A 19,520-nucleotide genomic window follows, 5' to 3' on the forward strand; every position below is an offset into this window, starting at 1 on the left:
CCCACAGAGCTCTCCACCAAAATGGATTGTAACTTTTGTTGCGAGAAGATTGTGAGCTGTTCAGAGTCTCCATCTACAAGACGTGGGGACTGGATTATAACATAGTCCAACACATAAACTTGTCCTATGGCCTGCACCGGGTCGAAGCCAACTGGAGTTGTGAATGCCACGATCGGGCTTCCTTTGTCAAGTCCCGGCCTTTTGGACTAAAGTCTAAGATAGGAAAGATCGGTATAGGGCGCAGATCGCCGAAGTATAGTGATAGGGCATGTGGGCTCGGCATAAACGCCCATCAACCCCGACAGAGCGTGAGGCCATGCCCTTGCCCTGAGATGCCCAGTACTCCTTCTCTAGTGGTCAAGTCCGCGGTATAAGCTCTCTTAAGACGGATTGCCAGCATTATGTGATGGCGAAGAGAGCGTTTCATAGACCCAAATCAAACCTTTGATATTTTGGTGCCTCGATTTTGGTGATGGGGTCCTACGACAACCGTTCCACGACGCTGGCAACAGAGTTGGATTGTCCAGGAGTTCGAATTGCAGTTGACCGGGGAGGCACCTTTTGTGACTTGTGAGCCAGAATACACTTGTTTATTTTTGCTGTAGCTAACCCGGTGTGTCGGAATATAGCTGGGCACGGATACCGGGGCGGGAGGATGCACTGGTATTTAAACTTCTCTCAAATGCCCCTGATCAGTACGAGGATGCCCCTACGGAAGGCATTCGAAGGATACTTGGCATCGCCAGGGGCGAGGAAATCCCAAAGGGCGCTCTCATCGACCTCGATGGAGTCGAGTCTATTCGGATGGGCACCACGGTAGCCACCAAGTGAGACCTATCCCTTGTTTTTGGATGAGCAAACAAAACGCGGAAGGAAAACACGCTGATTCTTTGTGACCAGTGCACTCCTCGAAAGACAGGGCGAGCGCGTGGCTCTGATGATAACCAAGGGATTTCGCGACTTGTTGGTCATTGGAAATCAGGCCCGGCCCCATCTGTTCGACCTGTCCATCACCAAGCTTGATTTGCTGTATGAGACGGTTGTCGAAGTCGATGAGAGAGTCACCGTGGAAGGCTTCTCCGAAGACCCCGATCCGTTGCCTATTGACGTGACCTCAGATGTCGGGCTCGTTGAAGGTGTAACTGGCGAGGCAATCCGCATCCTCAAGCGACCTGATCTGGACGCTGTCACCAAAGACTTGCACAGGCTTTGGAAAGAGGGCTATCGAGATATCGCACTGGCCCTGCTCCACTCATACGCCTATCCGAATCATGAAGCAGCCATTGCCAAAATCGCCCGCAACATGGGCTTCAACGTCTCCGTCTCATCAGAGTTACAGCCGATGATCAAGATCGTGCCTCGAGCCCAGTCAGCGACGGCAGATGCCTATCTGTCCCCAGTCATTACGCGGTATTTGAACAGCTTTCGAACCTCGTTCAAAGGCCACCTTCTGGACAAAAACGCAAACAAGTTCCTCCTCTGCCAGTCTGATGGCGGACTCACCCCCATAAATGCATTCACAGGCCTTCGAGCCATCTTGTCAGGGCCAGCAGGCGGTGTGATTGGCTGTGCGAAGACCTGCTTTGACCACGAGTCACGCACGCCCATCTTGGGCTTCGACATGGGAGGCACGAGCACGGACGTGTCACGGTTCAGCGGAGAGTTTGAACATGTGTTTGAAACGACGACGGCCCAAGTGACCATCCAAACACCTCAACTAGATGTTCAGACTGGTAAGTGTTTATCTAGTGACCAGTACTATTGCATTATGATCCGTTGCTGAAACTTTGTTTTTACAGTCGCCGCTGGGGGAGGGAGCCGGCTCTTCTACAGCAATGGCCTCTTTGCAGTCGGGCCAGAGTCCGCCGGGGCTGATCCTGGACCTGCGTGTTATGCAAAGGGGGGGCCACTCACAATCACCGATGCCAACTTCTTCCTCGGGCGCATCTTGCCAGATTACTTCGCTCGTCCCTTGGACATGGCCGTGGTGGAGAAGCGGTTTCTGGAATTGACCACCGAGATCAACTCGCAGAGACAAGACGTCTTGACCCCGGAGCAGGTTGCCATGGGATTCTTGCAGGTCGCCAACGCTGCCATGACTCGCCCGATTCGCTCTCTCAGCGAAGGCCGCGGGTTTGAAACCTCGTCTCATCATCTCGTCTGCTTCGGAGGTGCCGGTGGCCAACACGCCACTGCCATGGCGAGGGATCTGGGTATAAAGCGAGTCATCATCCATCGCTATTCGAGCATCTTGTCGGCGTACGGCATGGCTCTGGCAGATGTCGTTGTCGATCTTCAGGAGCCCGAGTCTGTCGTGTTCTCCTCGGCTGCCGCTCAAAGGATCCAAGGACGTCTCGAGGTGTTGACGGAGCGGGCGATCGGCCAACTTGTTTCCCAGGGTTTCCCACCCGAAAGAATCACCTGCGAGAGCTATCTCAATATGCGTTATCGCGGCAGTGACAGTTCTCTCATGATCCAGTCGAGTCCCGATCAAGGGTTTGACACCACTTTTATAACCCGGCACAGGCGCGAATTTGGGTTTGACCAGCCACGAGAAATCCTGGTCGACGACATTCGGGTCCGAGGAATAGGAAAGGGAATGGATCTCCCCACCGCCAGTCCGTTTTCTGAGATGAATCAGATCCAGGCCTCATCGATCCCGACGCCAGAACTGGGTGAACAATTCGTTCGAAAAGTGTATTTCGAGAAGCAGGGCTGGGTGGATGCCAAAATCTACCATCTCAACACCACCCCGAAGGGTACGCGACTGCGTGGTCCAGCCCTGGTGGTAGATGAGACGCAGACAATTGTCCTCGACCCCGACAGTCAGGCGAGCATTTTATCCGAGCATATTGTCATCGAACTGCTGGATACAAAGGACGCGGATATCGGTATCAAGGAGATCGACCCTATTCGCCTCTCTGTTTTTGGTCATCGATTTATGAGTGTTGCCGAGCAGGTGAGAAGACGTCTCTCTCTTTCTTTTTGGGGAGGGGAGAGAACCGCAAAGTGTTCAGAGAAACTAACGCTGGCTTTCAGATGGGAGAGACACTCCGGAAAACGTCAATCTCGACCAACATCAAGGAACGTCTCGACTACAGTTGTGCAGTATTCGACGCCAATGGTAGACTGGTCGCCAACGCACCCCATATTCCGGGCCACTTGGGTTCCATGAGCTACGCGATCCGCTATCAAGCCGAACGCTATGCCAAAGGTGAACTGAAGCCTGGCGACGTCCTACTCGCCAATCATCCCTGTGCGGGTGGCACGCATCTCCCCGACCTCACGGTGATAACACCCGTCTTCGACGACGATGACAACCCCAACGAAATCCTCTTTTTCGTCGCCAACCGAGGTCACCACGCGGACATTGGCGGGATGGCGGCCGGTTCGATGCCACCGAATTCCACCGAGTTGTGGCAGGAAGGCGCCGCCATTGAGTCCTTTAAGCTGGTCAATCAAGGTGTCTTTGACGAGGAGGGTTTGATACGCCTCTTATTTGAGATCCCCGGCCAATACCCGGGCTGTTCTGGCACGCGGACTCTGAAGGATAACATCGCAGATCTCAAGGCCGGGATTGCCGCCAACCAGCGAGGCATCAACCTCATCCACCGACTCATTCACGAATATACGTGGCCCGTCGTCGAGTTCTACATGGACGGGATTCAGAAGAATGCCGAGAACACCATCCGTGCACTCCTCAAGGTGTTCAGCAAGAGATTTCACGGACGGCCCTTGCGCGCCGTTGACCATCTCGACGACGGGACGGCGCTCGTTCTGAACATCACCATCGATCCCCAAGATGGTTCGGCCAAGTTCGACTTCACCGGGACCGGGCCAGAAGCCTGGAACAATCTGAATGCTCCTCCGGCGATCATGTTCAGCGGCATCATGTACTGCCTCCGGACGATGGTGGCCGCGGACATCCCGCTGAATCAAGGCTGTCTGACGCCGATCGAGGTCGTCTGTCCACCGAATTCCATCCTCAAGCCGAATCTGAAGGCCGCGACGGTCGGGTCCAACGTCGAGACCTCCCAGCGCATCGTGGACGTCATCTACAAGGCCTTCCGCGTCGCTGGAGCCAGTCAAGGAACGTGCAACAACTTGACATTCGGCTACGGCGGTACCGACGACAAGGGCGGTGTTGTCAAGGGGTTCGGGTACTACGAAACCATCGCTGGAGGCTCAGGCGCCGGAGCCGACTGGGACGGCCAGCATGGAGTTCACACGCACATCACGAATACACGGATGACGGATCCGGAAACGTTGGAAAAGCGATACCCCGTCCTGCTGCGCGAGTTCTCCATCCGGGCCGGCAGTGGCGGCGCCGGCCGTCACCGCGGAGGCGACGGCTGTGTGCGAGACATCGAGATACGCCGCCCGATGCAGGTCAGCATTCTGTCCGAACGACGGGTCATTGCCCCCTACGGCATGGCCGGCGGGGAGGAAGGCGCGCGGGGGATCAATCTCTGGATTCGAAACGACCCGGACGACCGCTCCACCCGAACCATCAGCCTGGGTGGTAAGGCCAGTGTGGACATGAACGTGGGCGACCGTATCGTCATCCTGACGCCAGGCGGTGGCGGTTATGGCGTCTCGCCGGATAAAGTCGCGGAACCCGAGTTGGAGACCGAGTTCACAATAAAAGACCGGGTGAGACTGTTTTGAGAAAGCAAATCATTTATAGGGGATACAGGGAAAATGTGAGAGTGTCGGTATTCGTCCCTTTGTTCGACAACTGTCTTTTTGCATGAACGGACCATGTTAGAAAAGCCCCATTCTGAATTCTAGATCTAGGACGAGCAACACAAAGAAAACACATATGATCATTTGTCCACTGATTGTCTACCAAACATGATGTTGAGAAAGGCACATATTTCTGCTGGGTGTTCGCGTGTGTTGCTCTTCATCACGGAAGCCTGCGGACGACTTGATCGATTGCGTTTGCTACGTACGCAACATTGTGCGTGTTCACTGTAATTTCACGTCTCCGTCAGTGCGTGCACAAGGGCAAGGTCAAGGATGGATGACAGCTCACAGCCAGCGATGGATATTCGGCCCGAAGCAAGCAAGTAGATACTGTAATCTTCTCGGAGCAGCTCAACTTGCGCCGGTGTCAGTCCGGTGTAGGAGAACATGCCGATCTGATCCACGACGTGTCTCCAATCGCCGGGAGTTCCCAATGCGCGCAGAGCGTCGTACAACGCGGATCGCATGGCTCGGATACGTCCACTCATTGTTTCCAGGTCGATTTTCCACTCGTCGAAGAGAGTCTGATCGCGTAGCACGGTTGCCGCAATGCGCGCCCCATAGACAGGAGGTGTTGATATCTCGCCCCGCGAAAGCCGTGCGAGTTGAGAGCGGACGTTCATTACTGAATCAGCCGCCGTCGACGTGACCAGGTGGAATGCGCCCACTCGCTCCCCATACAGACCCAAGTTCTTGGCGAATGATTGTGCGACGCCGAATTCCAGCGTCTCTCTGGAAAGAAAGTGCCTGATCGGCCAGGCATCTTCATCAAGAGAACCGGTGGCGAACCCTTGACTTGTGTGTGTTTTCCTGTCAGACTCTGATTGGCGCGAGGAGAGGCCGTGGGTATCGACTCACTTAAGCACAGTCGAAGAAGGGTAACAACTTCTTGGTCTCACAGAGGTCAGCAATGGCCTTCCATTGTTCTCGGGAGGGATCGATGCCGGTCGGGTTGTGAGCGCACGCGTGAAGAATAATGACATCTCCGGCCATGGCTTTCCTCTGGATCACGTCCACCATCCCGTCAAAGTCCAAAGACCTCGAGGTATTGTCGTAGTAGGGGTAGACTCTCTGTTGAATCTTGTCATTTACCAGAGTCCAGATCAAGTGATGATTGTCCCATGTCGGATCCGAGATCCAGACTTGCCTGGGTTGGGTCGTGTCGGTGAAGAATCTGGCCCCGAGGTGATTTGCGCCCGTCCCCGAAATGCACTGCACCGAAGCAATGCGGGAGCACATGTTTTCGTCATCTGTACCAAAGACGAGCGATTGGGCGGCGGTTATGAACTCGGCGTGGCCGACAATGGGAAGATACTCGTGGTTCACCGTCGGATCTGCGTCCAGTCTCGACTTGGCCTGTTCCGAATTAGTAGATGAATGTAGTCTGAAACTCGAACGGCGAGGAGCATTGCTGACCTTCTTGACGACAGGCAAGACCCACGGCTCACCATTGTCATCTCTGTACACTCCAGAGCCTAGACTGACTTTGTTGGGAGATGTGTCCGCATTGTAGGCTGTCGTCAGGGCGAACGCGGCATCTGATGGCGCCAGTGGAACTGCTGAAAACAGCGATCCGATCGATCTGGTCGCCATCTATAATCCGGGTGGTCGTTCTGGGAGGCTGGAAAGTAGAAATCGTGTAAGAGAGGAGCGTATAGTCAAGGTCAAGGTCACGGTCACTGGTATTCGACCGTGCTCTGGTCTGATATCGCCTCGAGCGAGCTTCCATATCGTCTCTCGCCAACTTCACTCGGTCTTCAAGCACGAAATGCCGAGGGGGAAATTCTCAAAAACCGAAGCGTGAAAGACCTGAGTACGAATCGGTGACTTTTAAATAGGCCGTTTGCGTCCTGTTGTAGGTTCAGCATACCACTTGGAGAGGCCCTGGCTTGTCACCTAGCACTCGTGGAACAAGCTCTTAGGGGGGACACCAACAATGGCCTCTATCTCTGCCACCTCAGTACCACCTTCCGGGATTTGGTGCCCCGCTGTGACATTCTTCAATCCTGTCACCGAGGACCTCGATCTTGAAGCGCAGTCCAAGTATTACAAGTACCTGAGTACGACCGGTCTCGCCGGCCTTGTCATTCTCGGCACGAATGCCGAAGCCTTTCTCTTGACGAGAGAAGAACGATTCCAGCTCATCCAAACAGCGCGGGCGGCGACCGGTCCGAACTTTCCCATCATGGCCGGTGTGGGATCCCACTCAACGCGTCAGGTATTGCAGTTGATAGACGACGCAGCTCAAGCCGGAGCCAACTATGCCCTGCTTCTTCCTGCCGCCTACTTCGGAAAAGCCACCACGCCAGCGGTTATTGTGGACTTTTACGACCAAGTTGCTCGAGGGTCTCTTCTGCCTATTGTTATGTACAATTTCCCGGGAGTTTGCAATGGCGTAGATCTGGACTCGGAGCTGATCACCCAAATCGTCAAGCGGAATCCGGGAAAGATCGTGGGCGTCAAATTGACCTGTGGCAGCGTAGCCAAAATCGTTCGCCTGGTAGCGAGTCTCCCTTCTTGCGACTTTGCCACGTTCGGTGGCCAGTCGGATTTCTTACTCGGTGGTCTTGCCGTCGGCTCGAGTGGGTGTATCGCAGCGTTTGCGAATGTGTTTCCCAAAACCATTTGTCGGATCCATCAGCTCTACAGTCACGGCCGGATTCGTGAAGCTCTGAAGCTACACCAGAGGGCGGCTTTGGCGGAAAGCCCAATCAAGTCCGGGATCGCGGCCACCAAATACGCCGTGGCGACATACTCGGCGCCGGCGGCTGGGATCACGGACTGTGAAGGAAAGCTCTTGCCTCGACGCCCGTACCAAAAACCCAGCGAAGATGTCAAAGCTGGAGTTCGTGCGGCAATGGACTCACTTGCGAACATCGAAAGGTCGCTAGATTCGACGTCACCTATTAGTCCCAAACTCTGAACATTACGGGACGCTGCTGGTCCAATCTTGTGGCGGCATAGCCAGGTCAATGATTGGTGCTGTCTTATCTAAGTCGGCCAAAGTCATTACTTGTAGATTAACCTCGGATAGAGAGGCTCGCTACTTCCGGGCGGTGCTCGGGATAACCATAAGATATGCCGGAACAGCCTTGATCCTTGGGCGAAAGGGCACTCCTTCCCTTCTGTACTGCTTTGCTGCACACCATCGAGCCCTAAACCATCTGTGGTCGAGCCCCTTGAATGGGACTGGATGGGCGGACAATCTCTTCGGGCAGCTGCTTTTATCCAGAAATGCTACCAGCAAAGGGTCACAAGAGGTACCCCGTTGACTGAAGAACCCCCCAGCGATGAGCAATATCAATTCTCAGGATATATCTCGATCTCGATCTCGATCTCCGAATGATGACGCTGTTACAATACCCGTCGCAAAGAGAGTGAGACGTGATGGAGCGTGCGTAGCATTCTTTCCGAGCATAACAATCAACGACGTGGGACTTGATCATCTAACTCACCCTCTAGCTGCGTACGCTGCCATTCTCACAAGATCAAATGCTCACGCGAGCAGCCTTGTCGGAATTGCGAGCAGTCCAAAACTGCCGTGTCATGCGTGTACCCGACGAAAGATCGGAAGATCCTCGTCCATGAAAGGTTTGTTTGCCATTGCTGCCACATGACAGGCACCTTCTTTTGTTGGGGACCGCTAAAAAGGATGCCGTCTCAGCCAGATCAGTCAGCTGGAGGAGGAGAATGCGAGATTGAAAGCAGCAGTCCGCCGGCATGCGGCCGCTGGCGACACAACCAGCAACAACGTCCCTCCGTCCAAACCGATCGCGCCCACGCAGAATCACGACCACGAGCAGCAACACGAGTTGGAAAGCCCCAGCAATGCCGACGTGGTGATATCGAATCCATTGGTCGAGGATCGTGCCTGGTTTGTGCATGATTCCACCTCGTCGCAGGCAGCCTATGTCGGGGAGGCATCATGCACTGCGTTCGGCACCCGTTTGTACCAGTACCTCGACCGTAACACCTCTCCTTCGCCCATTCCGCGGGCGCGCCTGGTGGGGGACGAAGTGCTCTCACAGAACATTTTCACCGAATACGCGCTTCCCCCGCGTGCTCATGCCGTGTTCCTCATCCGTGTGGCCATTCGTCTCGTGGGTTTGGACTATCACTTGATGATGAGGAAGCAAATCCTGGAACAGCTCAACCAACTCTATGTCGGTCGGCTCACCATCGAGCAGGATCCCCTTCTGGCATGCCGTATCTTTACCATTTTCGCCCTGGGGGAGCTGTACACCAATAAAGCGAAAGAGAGCCAAAAGGTTCAAGGCGCGCCAAACGTGCCGGGTCTGTGGTTCTTTGTCCGTGCCATGAGTCTCTTTCAAGAGATTCGGGAGGAAGCCACCGTGTCCTACATCGAAGCCCTGCTCCTCATCGTAAGTCGGATTGAGTCACATTCTGGCTGGTCTCCATAGACGCACTCGAGACCTTGGGCATCCAAGTCCGGCTAACATATTTGCCAGTCCATCTACTCGCTAGCCTTGAACAGAGCCAATTCGGCATACGTCTACGCTGGGACCGCGCTGCGGTTGAGTCTTACGCTGGGCCTCCATCACAACGTCCCTCCAAATCAAATGTTCAGCCCGATCGAGCGAGAACGCCGCATCCGCGTCTGGTGGACGGTCTACATCTTTGACCGCAACTGGAGTTCCAAATTGGGCCATCCCATCATGATACGAGACGACGACATTGATGTGGCCATGCCATCCATGAAGGGTCTCAGCGCTGCAGAAATGGCCGAGTTCTCCGAGCCCGAGCACCTGATCGCCAATGTGCATCTAGCGAGGATCACGGGAGATATTATGAACCACATCTACAACAAAAATTGCCGTCGCCAGGTCTTCGTGCAAAGCGTGCAAAAGATCTTACGCCGATTGAGGTCATGGGCGGAAACCCTCCCCGAGGTAATTCGGCTGCAGCAGGACCCAACTCGCAGGTACACGGCCAGACATGTGGCGTCCCTTCATCTCTGTTTCAATCAGGTATGCAGTCCCTGGAGTAGTAGATTTAGAGATGATCCTTTCCATGTATGTTGACTCCAAGGGGAATAAAAAAAGTGTGTCATACTTACGACGCGGCCGATCTTGTTTTACGCCTTGAAATCAAAGCTCCATTCCAGTTTCGAGGGACTCAACGGTGAGCCACCACCACCACCTATATCGACCATCACCACCGCTCTCGCCGAGGCGTGTGTCCATGCTGCGCGAAGCTCGAATCAGATTCTCGACCAGCTTTGGGTCGATGGCTCGCTTGCCACATTCGGGTTTTTCGACGCGCAATACCTGTTTTCGTCGACCCTGGTCCTGCTCATTGAAACACTGTTGCGGCCCGACACGTCTGATTCCGAGGCTGTGAGCACGGCTATTTATCTGTTGAAAACCATCTCAGAGGAGGGCAATCTACCGGCCTACAGATACTACGGCCACCTCATGCAACTGCAAACAATAATAACCGCCTTTCAGACAAAAAGCTTGCGACAATCGGGAGAAGGTCTGGATCTGATGCAGGACGGAGGCGGACTGGAAACAGATGTCGCAGTCGAGTCTCTCCCGACCGCGTTGCCAGCACCCTTGGGGGACGGCCTGTGTCAGGATGCCAACGCAACTTCAAACGCATTGATTACCGGGTCTGCGCTCGACGATCCCTTCCTCCAGAATTTTCTCGCTTATTCGGATTTACAATGGCCGGCAACAATTGAAGGTCTCGGGGCGATTGGCAGTAGTGCCATCTCACCTCCACAATGGGTTTTGGAATGGGATACGCAGAACCAGGACTTGTACGGAAATGAACCACTGACCAGAGACGATTGATCTCAGATTCCAGCGGAGGCGCATCTAGGCCAATGACGTGGAGGTGCAATTCCCCCCCCCCCCCCCCCCCCAAAATTGTATACCCTGTTCTCTCTCTTAACGTCTGGCTTTAGTCACAGCACAGAGATTCGGCCTAAGCAGTCCCTGTGCCGAGATATGCTCATGGCGAGTGAGGAAGGCGTGTTGGGGCCGGTAGCCTGATGGTAAAGCACCCCGCCCGCCACCCGTCTCAATGTGCTATTATTATTGCAAGCTCGCCGAGCAGAAATGTTGGTATGGTGTCATCTGATGCTGTCACACGCTCACGTCTGGATCTAGCGACTTGTCGAGATGCTTACCGTCGAATGCAGTGGCACCCCTTATGAGGTGTGTCAAGTTTTGATCCCACCTCACGTCACTTTAGCTGGATACTGACCATTCGTTCACGTTCAGGTTGGATATGACCATGGGCACGCAGCCAGACATGCAATCGCACGCTCCGTCGACTTTTACTCTGGTCTGTTTGTCCGTTACAGTAAACGTCAGTGGCCCCAGGTAAGGGAGGTTGCCCGTGAGTTCGGTGTCGAGATCAGTCGACGATGGCCTCAGTGCTATGAAGAGATGCGAGGTATGGGAACAAACCCTCCAGTTTCCAAGACCGAGACCGCCGTGGCAGAACAAGCCGAGTTGGCAGCAGACTGATCGTCATGTGACCAAAAGGGATCGCCCGTGGAAGTCAGCGCGACTTACTCGACATAATCGCGCTGAATGTGCGGACCGAGATCGCTTTCGGGCTCTTCAGCGACGGATGTACAAGCCTCTACTGGAGGACGAAGGGCAATACGTTTCTTGCTCAGAACTGGGATGTATGTGGTACCTCATGGAGAGCAGCAACACACACACAAACTTTGGATTTCGCTGACCCGTGTCCCATGCGTGACGCTTGCAGTGGATGGAAGACCAAAAGCAAAACCTGATTCAGTTGAGCATCATCCAACCTGGACAGCCCATGATCAAAATGATCACCGAAGCAGGCATCATCGGCAAGATTGGTCTGAACTCCTGTGGTGTCGGAGTCTGTCTGAACGCGATCCGCGCGTCCGGCATGTCCACGGCGGGCATTCCAATCCACCTAGGTCTGCGCATCGCTCTCGAACAGACGTCCGCACGGGCCGCGGTCCAGTTACTGCAGGCTCACGGGATGGCTAGTTCAGCCCACCTCCTCATCGCCGACTCGGAAGATGCAACCGGCTTGGAGGTGACAGCTACCACCGTCTCAGGCCTCCACCCGGATGACCGAGGACGGATATTGCACACAAACCATCTGCTCGGTGTCCACCCGGGCGTCACGGAGACGCAATGGCTACCAGATTCCGAACACCGCCTCGAGCGCACCCGTGTCCTGACGGACGAGCTTCATTCCAATCTCGTCAGAGATGCCTCCGCCGGCGCTGATTGTCGAGAACCGACGTGGAGGGAGGTGGAGTCGATTTTCGAGGACCAAGACAATTGGCCCGCAGCGATTTGTCGATCCCCCGACCCCAGCCGGGGCAGTCACAGTGCCACTTTGTTCAACATCATCATGGATTTGAAGGCACGACGGGCCGTAGTGAGAGTGGGTAGACCGTGCCAAGAGGATGAAAGGATAGAGATGAGCTTTCTGACCAACAACGAGTGAAGGGGGCCCTTTTTTTTTTTCCTTCTCTTCTCATCCAAGTCAAAATACCAAGTAGTGGTATGGCCCCGAGGTATTCTTCAACAGTGACCTGGAGATTTATCAATCCTGGTGTCTAGCAGCTTATCCGACGGTTCCAGGTAAAAAATAGCACGATGCTTTCCAAGCACGAAGACCTCATTGCGACGTGACCTTCGTCGACCGACATTGGTTAATTGAAGCGACTGCGTGTGTATCAACGGCCACGGGGGGACAAAAAACACGGCAGAATAAATCGGTATAAGAACGAACTTGGCCGCTAACGCACCCTTGCACCGTGGCTACTCCACGAAACTGATCGGCGTAAGGGTCATTCGTTTCCGGTGGCCCCGAATTCCGTGGCCGAAAGCCGATCTTACACAGAAAGCTCCACTCTTTCATCTAATCTAACGGTATCGGATGAAGTCGCAGGGGGTCCACAGAGTCAACCGCCTGAAGGAGGACCCAGGGCTTGATAGACCTCTGAACAACCTCGATTACATCAAAAGGTGCCGCAGAGATGGAGAGATGAACGAGGTGTCTCCCCTTTTTTTCCTCGTCTAACCATCCAATGGGTTCAAAATTCCCCCCAGCTGCGGCGTCCTCAATGAATATCGAAAAGCCAACCGTCTTGTTCATCAACTCTTCCACGGGCGCACAAGATGCGACCAGGTGGGCGGGGATTGCGCAGAGATTTGAGATGCTCGAGTACGACTGCCCTACGGTCGCCGAGTTCATTTCACGTCTCAAAACGCCAAATCATCCCTACACGCGAATAGAAGCGCTCGTCTGGGCGGGCTGGCTGAAGGCCGGACCATATGCCGCACAATCCGAACAGCTCCTGCGTGGGGAGCCGCTGGAGCTGATGCCGAATACTCTGAAGCTGATCAGTTGTTCGGGACACGGTTATGACCATGCGGACGTAGGCCGAATGAGCGAGCGCGGCATCCTCTTCTGCAACACGCCGAACGCGTGCACCGAGGCGACGGCGAATGTGGGACTCGCGTTGATCCTCAACGTGTTCCGCTATCTCTCGTTTGCTGAGAGATGCGCCCGCACCGTGATGACGGGCGGCTGGCAGAGGAGCCGGATGCTGGGTTCTGTCGCCCAGGATCCGGCAGGTCAGGTGCTGGGGATTGTCGGCATGGGATCGATCGGGCGGGTGATTGCGACCAAGGCTGCAGCAGCCTTGGGCATGAAAATCCACTATCACAATCGCCGGCGGCTGAGTGACCAGGACGAGATGGTCGGGCCGGGCCATCAGCGGGCTGTATATCACGAATCCATCCACTCGCTGCTGAGAGCGGCCGACTGCATCTGCTTGGCTTGCGGATGCACCCCGGAAATGCGCCACATGCTGTCCACGGAAGAATTCAACCTGGCGAAACCGACCGGTGTACGCGTCGTGAATGTCGGCCGTGGTCCCCTTATTGACGAGGCAGCGCTGCTCAAGGCCATGGAAGACGGCAAGGTGACGGGTGTCGGGCTCGACGTCCATGAGGACGAGCCCAACATCAACCCCCAACTACTGGACAATTACATGGTCACGGTATTGCCTCATGTGGGCACCTGTAGTCGGTCCAGTTGGATCAATATCGAGTGCCAACAGCTCCACGATCTGGAGGAATTCTTCTTCGGGTCGGGTAATCCTGTCAACGGGGTCAATAGAGATCAACTGAGAGATCACTTACTTGGCAAGACGACCATCAGATGTTAATCGGGGGCGGAGCCATGTCTGCCAGAGGGTATTACGAAGAAAACCACCAGCTGAGCATGTCTCAGGTGTTGTGTGGACTTGCGCCGGGGGGTGCTGGGAATTCTAGTAGGCGAACTGGCTTGAAAACCCAATGTCCAACCCTCGACCGTACAAATTAATTAATTGTGCTGTATCTTTTAGTGATAACAAGACTGGATTATTACTTCGGCGATTTTCCTCCTTCCCCGATGAACGAGATAAACGAGATATCGATAAAAGACCCACTATCCAACCTTCCCGCCTGCCCCCTCAGTCAAAACCTATAAAGAGCTCCAGGAAGGATATTTAGGTGGCGAACACCCCTCCTCATATAACTCATACGGCGAATAATTCCGACTGCCATCTATAGACCAGTGTTGTGTTTACAACCATGAAGCGCGTTCTGGTAGGATATGGGATCGACCTGGACGCCATCAGCGGCTGGTAGGGCTATTTTCAGAAAATATAACAAATACTGCTTGAACGATCTCGAGCCTGATTCGATGGATTTTCAGGATCAATACCAGAAATGGATCGCCCGCATCGCCGACAGATGTCTCGCGCGGAGTCTTCGGGGCGACTTGTGGCACGGATCGTCTCCTGCGGTTGTGGGACAAGTATAATATCAGGACCACCTGGTTCGTTCCGGCACATACGGCTGTGTCGTTTCCTGAGGCGGTGCGAAAGGTCAGAGACGCTGGACATGAAATGTGAGATTCATATTCCTCTTCGGTCTAAGTGCCCATTTCCACCCGCTCAAGTTATTGATTGACAACATCTGTATAGAGCGCTCCACGGATGGACGCACGAGTATGTGACGACGCTCGGGGAGGACCAGCAACGCGAAGTGCTTCGAGAGTCGATCAAAGTCCTGACGCAATTATGCGGCAGGAAGCCAAAGGGATGGACGGCGCCGGGCTTCGAAGCTTCGCGTCAAACAGTGCAGCTTCTGGAGGAGTTTGGGCTCGATTACGACCACAGCTTCATGTACCACGACGCTCTCCCATACTGGCTGCCGTACACGCCGACCTGGAAGGAGACCACCATGATGGCGGCCGACAGAGATGGGGATGGAGACCCGGTCACACCGTCAACTTGGATGGAAGGCATGTCGGAGTTGAAGCCGAGTTCAATCGTCGAGATCCCCGCCAACTGGCACCTGGATGACTGGCCACCGTTCCAACTGAACCTCAAGCAAGCCAGTACCCATGGGTTCGTCGACCCCTACGTGGTGGAGCGCATGTGGAAGGACCAGTTCGACTACTACTACCGTGAGTATGACCAGTTCATCTTCCCCATCTCGATCCACCCGCAGGTCAGCGGCAAGGCGCACATCATGCTCATGCATGAGAGGTTGATCAACTACATCAACGGTCACAGCGGCGTCGAGTGGTGCACCATGGCCGAGATGAACCGGGAATTCCGAGAGGGTCGTTTGGCAGGGACAACGGTCTGTGGCGGTGTGCCAGTGACTGAAGCGCCTGGTATCATGGCTTGAAAGCAAGCCGCCATTTTTTTTTTTTTTTTTTGACGAGATTATTTTACTGGTTGCCATTACATTTCTACGACATGTGATAGCTACTCGGGCGAATAGGCTCACTCATGTCCAGTCTATCGTGAGGCAGTCCTTGACAAAGGAGCGGATCGCGAGTAATAATAAATGTTGGCCAGGTGCCAGTTACGCAGGCGGCTTGACGAATATACCGCAGTTTGCTCATCACCCTGGTGGTTGTGATTTGGTGTCAGTATTGATTGACCTTGTGCCAGTTTCATGGTGGTTGGCTCGACATGCTGTAGTTTGGCGGTTGGACTATTACGCGCAATTCAACGAGGGTGGCACTCCCTCGAACCTCGTCTCTCATTCTCTGTCGCCGTTCCGCCCGATGCCGACGTGATGTTTCACGCAGCCTCAAACAATATACCAGCCCTTAGAGAACTATTTTCTTCGGGAAAGGCCTCTCGCCGCCGCATATGGCCACTTGAACACGATCAAAATGCTCCTTGACAATGACATCGATCCAGAAGTGTGCTTGGGCCAGGGAGGCAGGCAGACAGACAGACAGAAAGTACTATGAGTGAGTAGGCATTGCAACGGTCAAAGGTAGGCAAGGCAAGGAACCAAGGCTATTATTGTCTGTAAAATCTTAATTGCGAAGAATCCATTCCTGAGAGGGTGCCAAGCAAAAAGGTAAAAAATTTTGGGGACAGTGAGTACTGACTACCACTATTCAAGGGGAAAAAAAGGAATGTCGTCTGTGTGGATTGAACACACGACCTTCAGATTTAATGACCGCAAGTTGGAACTTCAGTCTCTGTTAAGAGTTAGTTTTCTGCCTGTGTGTCCAAGTCTCGACGCGGCAGTAGGGACTTACGACGCTCTCCCAACTATTTTGCTCTGGGTTAGTTATGATGTACAGCGCCGCGAAGTGAAGGCTGAAAACGAACCTGAGCTAAGACGACGCTGATTTGTGGTAAGGAATTCGTGTAATGAACATATATATCTCCGGAAAAAAAAGGCCAAGTAGTGGGTAAGTTTGCGTGGATGGAATGGCGAACCTTTGCGTATTAGTCAGCTTATTGGGACCGCTAGTGCCGAGAACGTTTACAGCAACATATGAGAGTTAATGAGCCCCTCTACATTCGAAGTACCTGGGATTCTGCCTGGAGCAGATGATTACTTTGGTTGCGATGTTATTGCCCGCCATGAGGATGGGTGGCTGATCCCGAGGTCATCGTCTTTCCTAGTAGTAGTCAGTGCTAGAACTCATGACACCGACCGCGGAGGCCATGGTGGAAACTTGATATCGCTCTGCCAAAACTTGGGCCACGACAGGTCCCGGTGGAAACCGTAACAGCCTCCTTGCTTTGCAGACACAAATCAAAGATTGTAGAATAAGGCTTGGGTTAGGCACGCATTGGTATTTGGGAGGTAGGTCGGCCAGACCAGAAAGCGGCGTCGGTTCAGGACCAAGACAGGCCGCCATCGCAACTTTGGTGCACCTACAGGCGACCGCTATTGGAGGCTGGTACGGGTTGCTCCTGTTTCTAGGTAGGGAAATTGAGCCTCATCTGCGAGATGCCCCTTCCTACTAACATGCTTGGACGTCGTCTTCCATATATATAATATACTACTACTACTACTAGTCATCTCATTAAAGTTCCAGGTCTGCCATTCTTTCCCCGCGAGAGGGTCCGTGGGTCTCGCATTCTTGCGCTCATTATGCCTAGACAGCAGGTATGACTGGAGTTACGGATGAAGATACTGAGTAGTAGAAATGCTGTAGTACTGCGATGCCTCACGCCTAGGGGCTCTAGGACGGTCAGCCTCGCCAAAGGAGAGAGCATTAGCGGAGGGTTATAGGGACGCCTGTTGTGCAAATAGTGCAGACGGTACTAATCATCCAAACCCTCCAACGAGAGACTTGGCCACTCCTCATTCCGTTTGAAGGAAGACGGGGACGGTATCTCGGGCGTAGGTGCATCTTCCAGAAGGCGTTTGTTTGCAGCCGTAGTATGTACTGAGTGTCGAGTACTTGTGCAGACTGCAGATACTCTTGGTCATCATTGCGCGCGTGGCGCGTGGCGCGTGGCGCGGACACACAGAACTTAGAAGACCTCACTTTTGCTTTGGACATACCTAGCCAGCTAGCCAATGTCAGCAGCTAAGCGAAAGGATGGCGTTTTCACCAACTTGTTTCCCCAACTGAGGATTAATTAGGATGTTGCACTTTGTCGGACATGGTTGAGATGAATGAATTCATATGGGCCCGAACTCGGCCTCTCCGATCGGCGGTCCCCGCCATTTCCCCCACCCCCCACCTGCCGTGCCTGCCACTCTCCCTCCGATGCGGAGGTTCAGTAACTCCAATAGAAGGAAGGGGGAGGCAAACAGAGACAGAGTGGCCGTGCAACTGTATTTGCGATCTCGCTCTCCTCAACCCGAGGTGATTGGACCTTTTGGTGTCACTGCTTCCGAAGGGAAGTAACTCGGTAGACCAACTAGCAAAGTCCCTCCTCGCCTGCCACGAACAAAGAGAGGGCGGATAGGTACACACTATACACCGTGTGACCTTTTCATTGTCATTCTACAGACAGTGTATCTACACTAGTTACGTATAAAATATAAAAGGGATAAACTTCGAGTCTTGTCCACGAAAAAGCCGTGCAATCGGGATTCGTATAAACAAGGACAAACACCCCCCACACGAAGAAAAGGAGTCGCAGCTGAGAGTACTGACTTCGACTGCTGCAACTGAATACCAACTACTATTTCTTTTGCTGTTCGGAATAACAAGCAAAGCAAGTACTTACTTACTTACTTACTCCCTTGCTTGCTTTTTTGTACCCGGATTCAATAAATTCCCAACGCGACAGAGAGTACGGACGCCACAATGAACGGACATACCACTGGAGGACAGCCGCCCTTGACGCCAGGTCGTCGACTGCGACAATTGCTAGAGCCTGGTCGCGACATAGTCATGGCTCCTGGCGTGTATGACGGGTTCAGCGCGAGGATTGCGCTCGAGGTCGGATTCGATTGTCTCTACATGGTATGGACACCCAGAACTTGACCCCTTGATAACTTCCACGTCATGATTGCTGTTGCTATTGTCATTGCTAAACTTCTGTGTAAATCCAGACTGGAGCGGGAACCTGTGCTTCAAGACTCGGACAACCCGACCTGGGTCTCGCGACCCTCAACGACATGCGCGAGCACGCCGAAATGCTGGCGAACCTCGACCCGACCGTCCCTCTCATCGCCGACGCCGACACCGGGTACGGCGGTCCCAACAATGTCGCTCGCACGGTCGAGCAGTATCATCGCTCCGGCGTCGCGGGGTTGCACATCGAGGACCAGATCCAGACGAAGCGCTGCGGTCATCTTGCAGGCAAGGAGGTCGTCAGCGTCGATATCTTTGCGCAACGCATCGCTGCCGCGGCACAGGCACGGGAGAGGATCGGTTCCGACATTGTCATCATTGCTCGAACCGATGCTCTGCAAACACATGGTTTCGACGAGGCGACCCGGCGGTTAAAAGCCGCCATCAAGGCCGGAGCCGACGTCGCGTTTCTGGAAGGTATCACCTCAGATGAGGAGGCGAGGACAATATGTCAAGTCCTCGCGCCCACTCCTGTCCTGTTGAACATGGTGGACCACGCCGCCACGCCGTCGTGGACGGCCAAGGAGGCACAGAAGCTCGGATTTCGCCTCATGATCACCCCATTCCTCGCGCTGGCACCCGCGTATTATGCCATACGTGAGAATTTTCAAAATTTCAAAAAGACTGGTCGCACCGGAGTGCCCACTGATTTCACCCCAAAGAAACTGTTTTCCACCGTGGGCCTGGAACGAGCCACAGCAATCGATGCGGCGGCAGGCGGCAGCTTGTATAGCAAGGTTTAGGGGCGTTGTTATCATTTCTGTGGCTGTTCCTGGTAACGAACGGCCCATTTGAATCAGAGAGAAAATCATGCATGGCATAGCTGGAATGATGTTGTGTCCAAGATCAGATTGATCAGTGGCATCTGTCCGGAGTTAGGCAAATAA

The 19,520-nt window shown here is 53.9% G+C and overlaps 7 protein-coding genes across 7 annotated transcripts; 6 read left to right on the forward strand and 1 right to left on the reverse strand.

The window, feature by feature from the left end:
* Positions 1-472: 472 nt before the first annotated feature.
* On the forward strand, positions 473-4,668 carry AYO20_10030 (hypothetical protein; the record flags this gene model as incomplete). Its single annotated transcript, XM_022648294.1, has 5 exons — positions 473-570; positions 630-827; positions 901-1,733; positions 1,800-2,959; positions 3,040-4,668. 5 exons carry the CDS (start codon positions 473-475, stop codon positions 4,666-4,668), a joined length of 3,918 nt encoding a protein of 1,305 aa, XP_022495731.1.
* Positions 4,669-4,982: 314 nt separating this feature from the next.
* On the reverse strand, positions 4,983-6,342 carry AYO20_10031 (hypothetical protein; the record flags this gene model as incomplete). Its single annotated transcript, XM_022648295.1, has 3 exons — positions 4,983-5,539; positions 5,616-6,105; positions 6,166-6,342. 3 exons carry the CDS (start codon positions 6,340-6,342, stop codon positions 4,983-4,985), a joined length of 1,224 nt encoding a protein of 407 aa, XP_022495732.1.
* Positions 6,343-6,685: 343 nt separating this feature from the next.
* AYO20_10032 (hypothetical protein) lies at positions 6,686-10,565 on the forward strand (the record flags this gene model as incomplete). Its single annotated transcript, XM_022648296.1, has 4 exons — positions 6,686-7,594; positions 8,418-9,131; positions 9,219-9,737; positions 9,864-10,565. The coding sequence occupies 4 exons, from the start codon at positions 6,686-6,688 to the stop codon at positions 10,563-10,565; spliced, it is 2,844 nt and encodes a 947-aa protein (XP_022495733.1).
* A 997-nt stretch (positions 10,566-11,562) lies between these two features.
* On the forward strand, positions 11,563-12,222 carry AYO20_10033 (hypothetical protein; the record flags this gene model as incomplete). Its single annotated transcript, XM_022648297.1, has 1 exon — positions 11,563-12,222. The coding sequence occupies one exon, from the start codon at positions 11,563-11,565 to the stop codon at positions 12,220-12,222; it is 660 nt and encodes a 219-aa protein (XP_022495734.1).
* Positions 12,223-12,808: 586 nt separating this feature from the next.
* AYO20_10034 (hypothetical protein) lies at positions 12,809-13,954 on the forward strand (the record flags this gene model as incomplete). The annotated part of the gene is made up of 1 exon (XM_022648298.1): positions 12,809-13,954. The coding sequence occupies one exon, from the start codon at positions 12,809-12,811 to the stop codon at positions 13,952-13,954; it is 1,146 nt and encodes a 381-aa protein (XP_022495735.1).
* Positions 13,955-14,363: 409 nt separating this feature from the next.
* On the forward strand, positions 14,364-15,470 carry AYO20_10035 (hypothetical protein; the record flags this gene model as incomplete). The annotated part of the gene is made up of 3 exons (XM_022648299.1): positions 14,364-14,416; positions 14,488-14,682; positions 14,759-15,470. 3 exons carry the CDS (start codon positions 14,364-14,366, stop codon positions 15,468-15,470), a joined length of 960 nt encoding a protein of 319 aa, XP_022495736.1.
* Positions 15,471-18,363: 2,893 nt separating this feature from the next.
* AYO20_10036 (hypothetical protein) lies at positions 18,364-19,376 on the forward strand (the record flags this gene model as incomplete). Its single annotated transcript, XM_022648300.1, has 2 exons — positions 18,364-18,522; positions 18,612-19,376. The coding sequence occupies 2 exons, from the start codon at positions 18,364-18,366 to the stop codon at positions 19,374-19,376; spliced, it is 924 nt and encodes a 307-aa protein (XP_022495737.1).
* Between the last annotated feature and the right edge of the window lie 144 nt (positions 19,377-19,520).

Source organism: Fonsecaea nubica, assembly GCF_001646965.1.
Source record: "Fonsecaea nubica strain CBS 269.64 chromosome Unknown Scaff101, whole genome shotgun sequence".
Taxonomy (NCBI): domain Eukaryota; kingdom Fungi; phylum Ascomycota; class Eurotiomycetes; order Chaetothyriales; family Herpotrichiellaceae; genus Fonsecaea; species Fonsecaea nubica.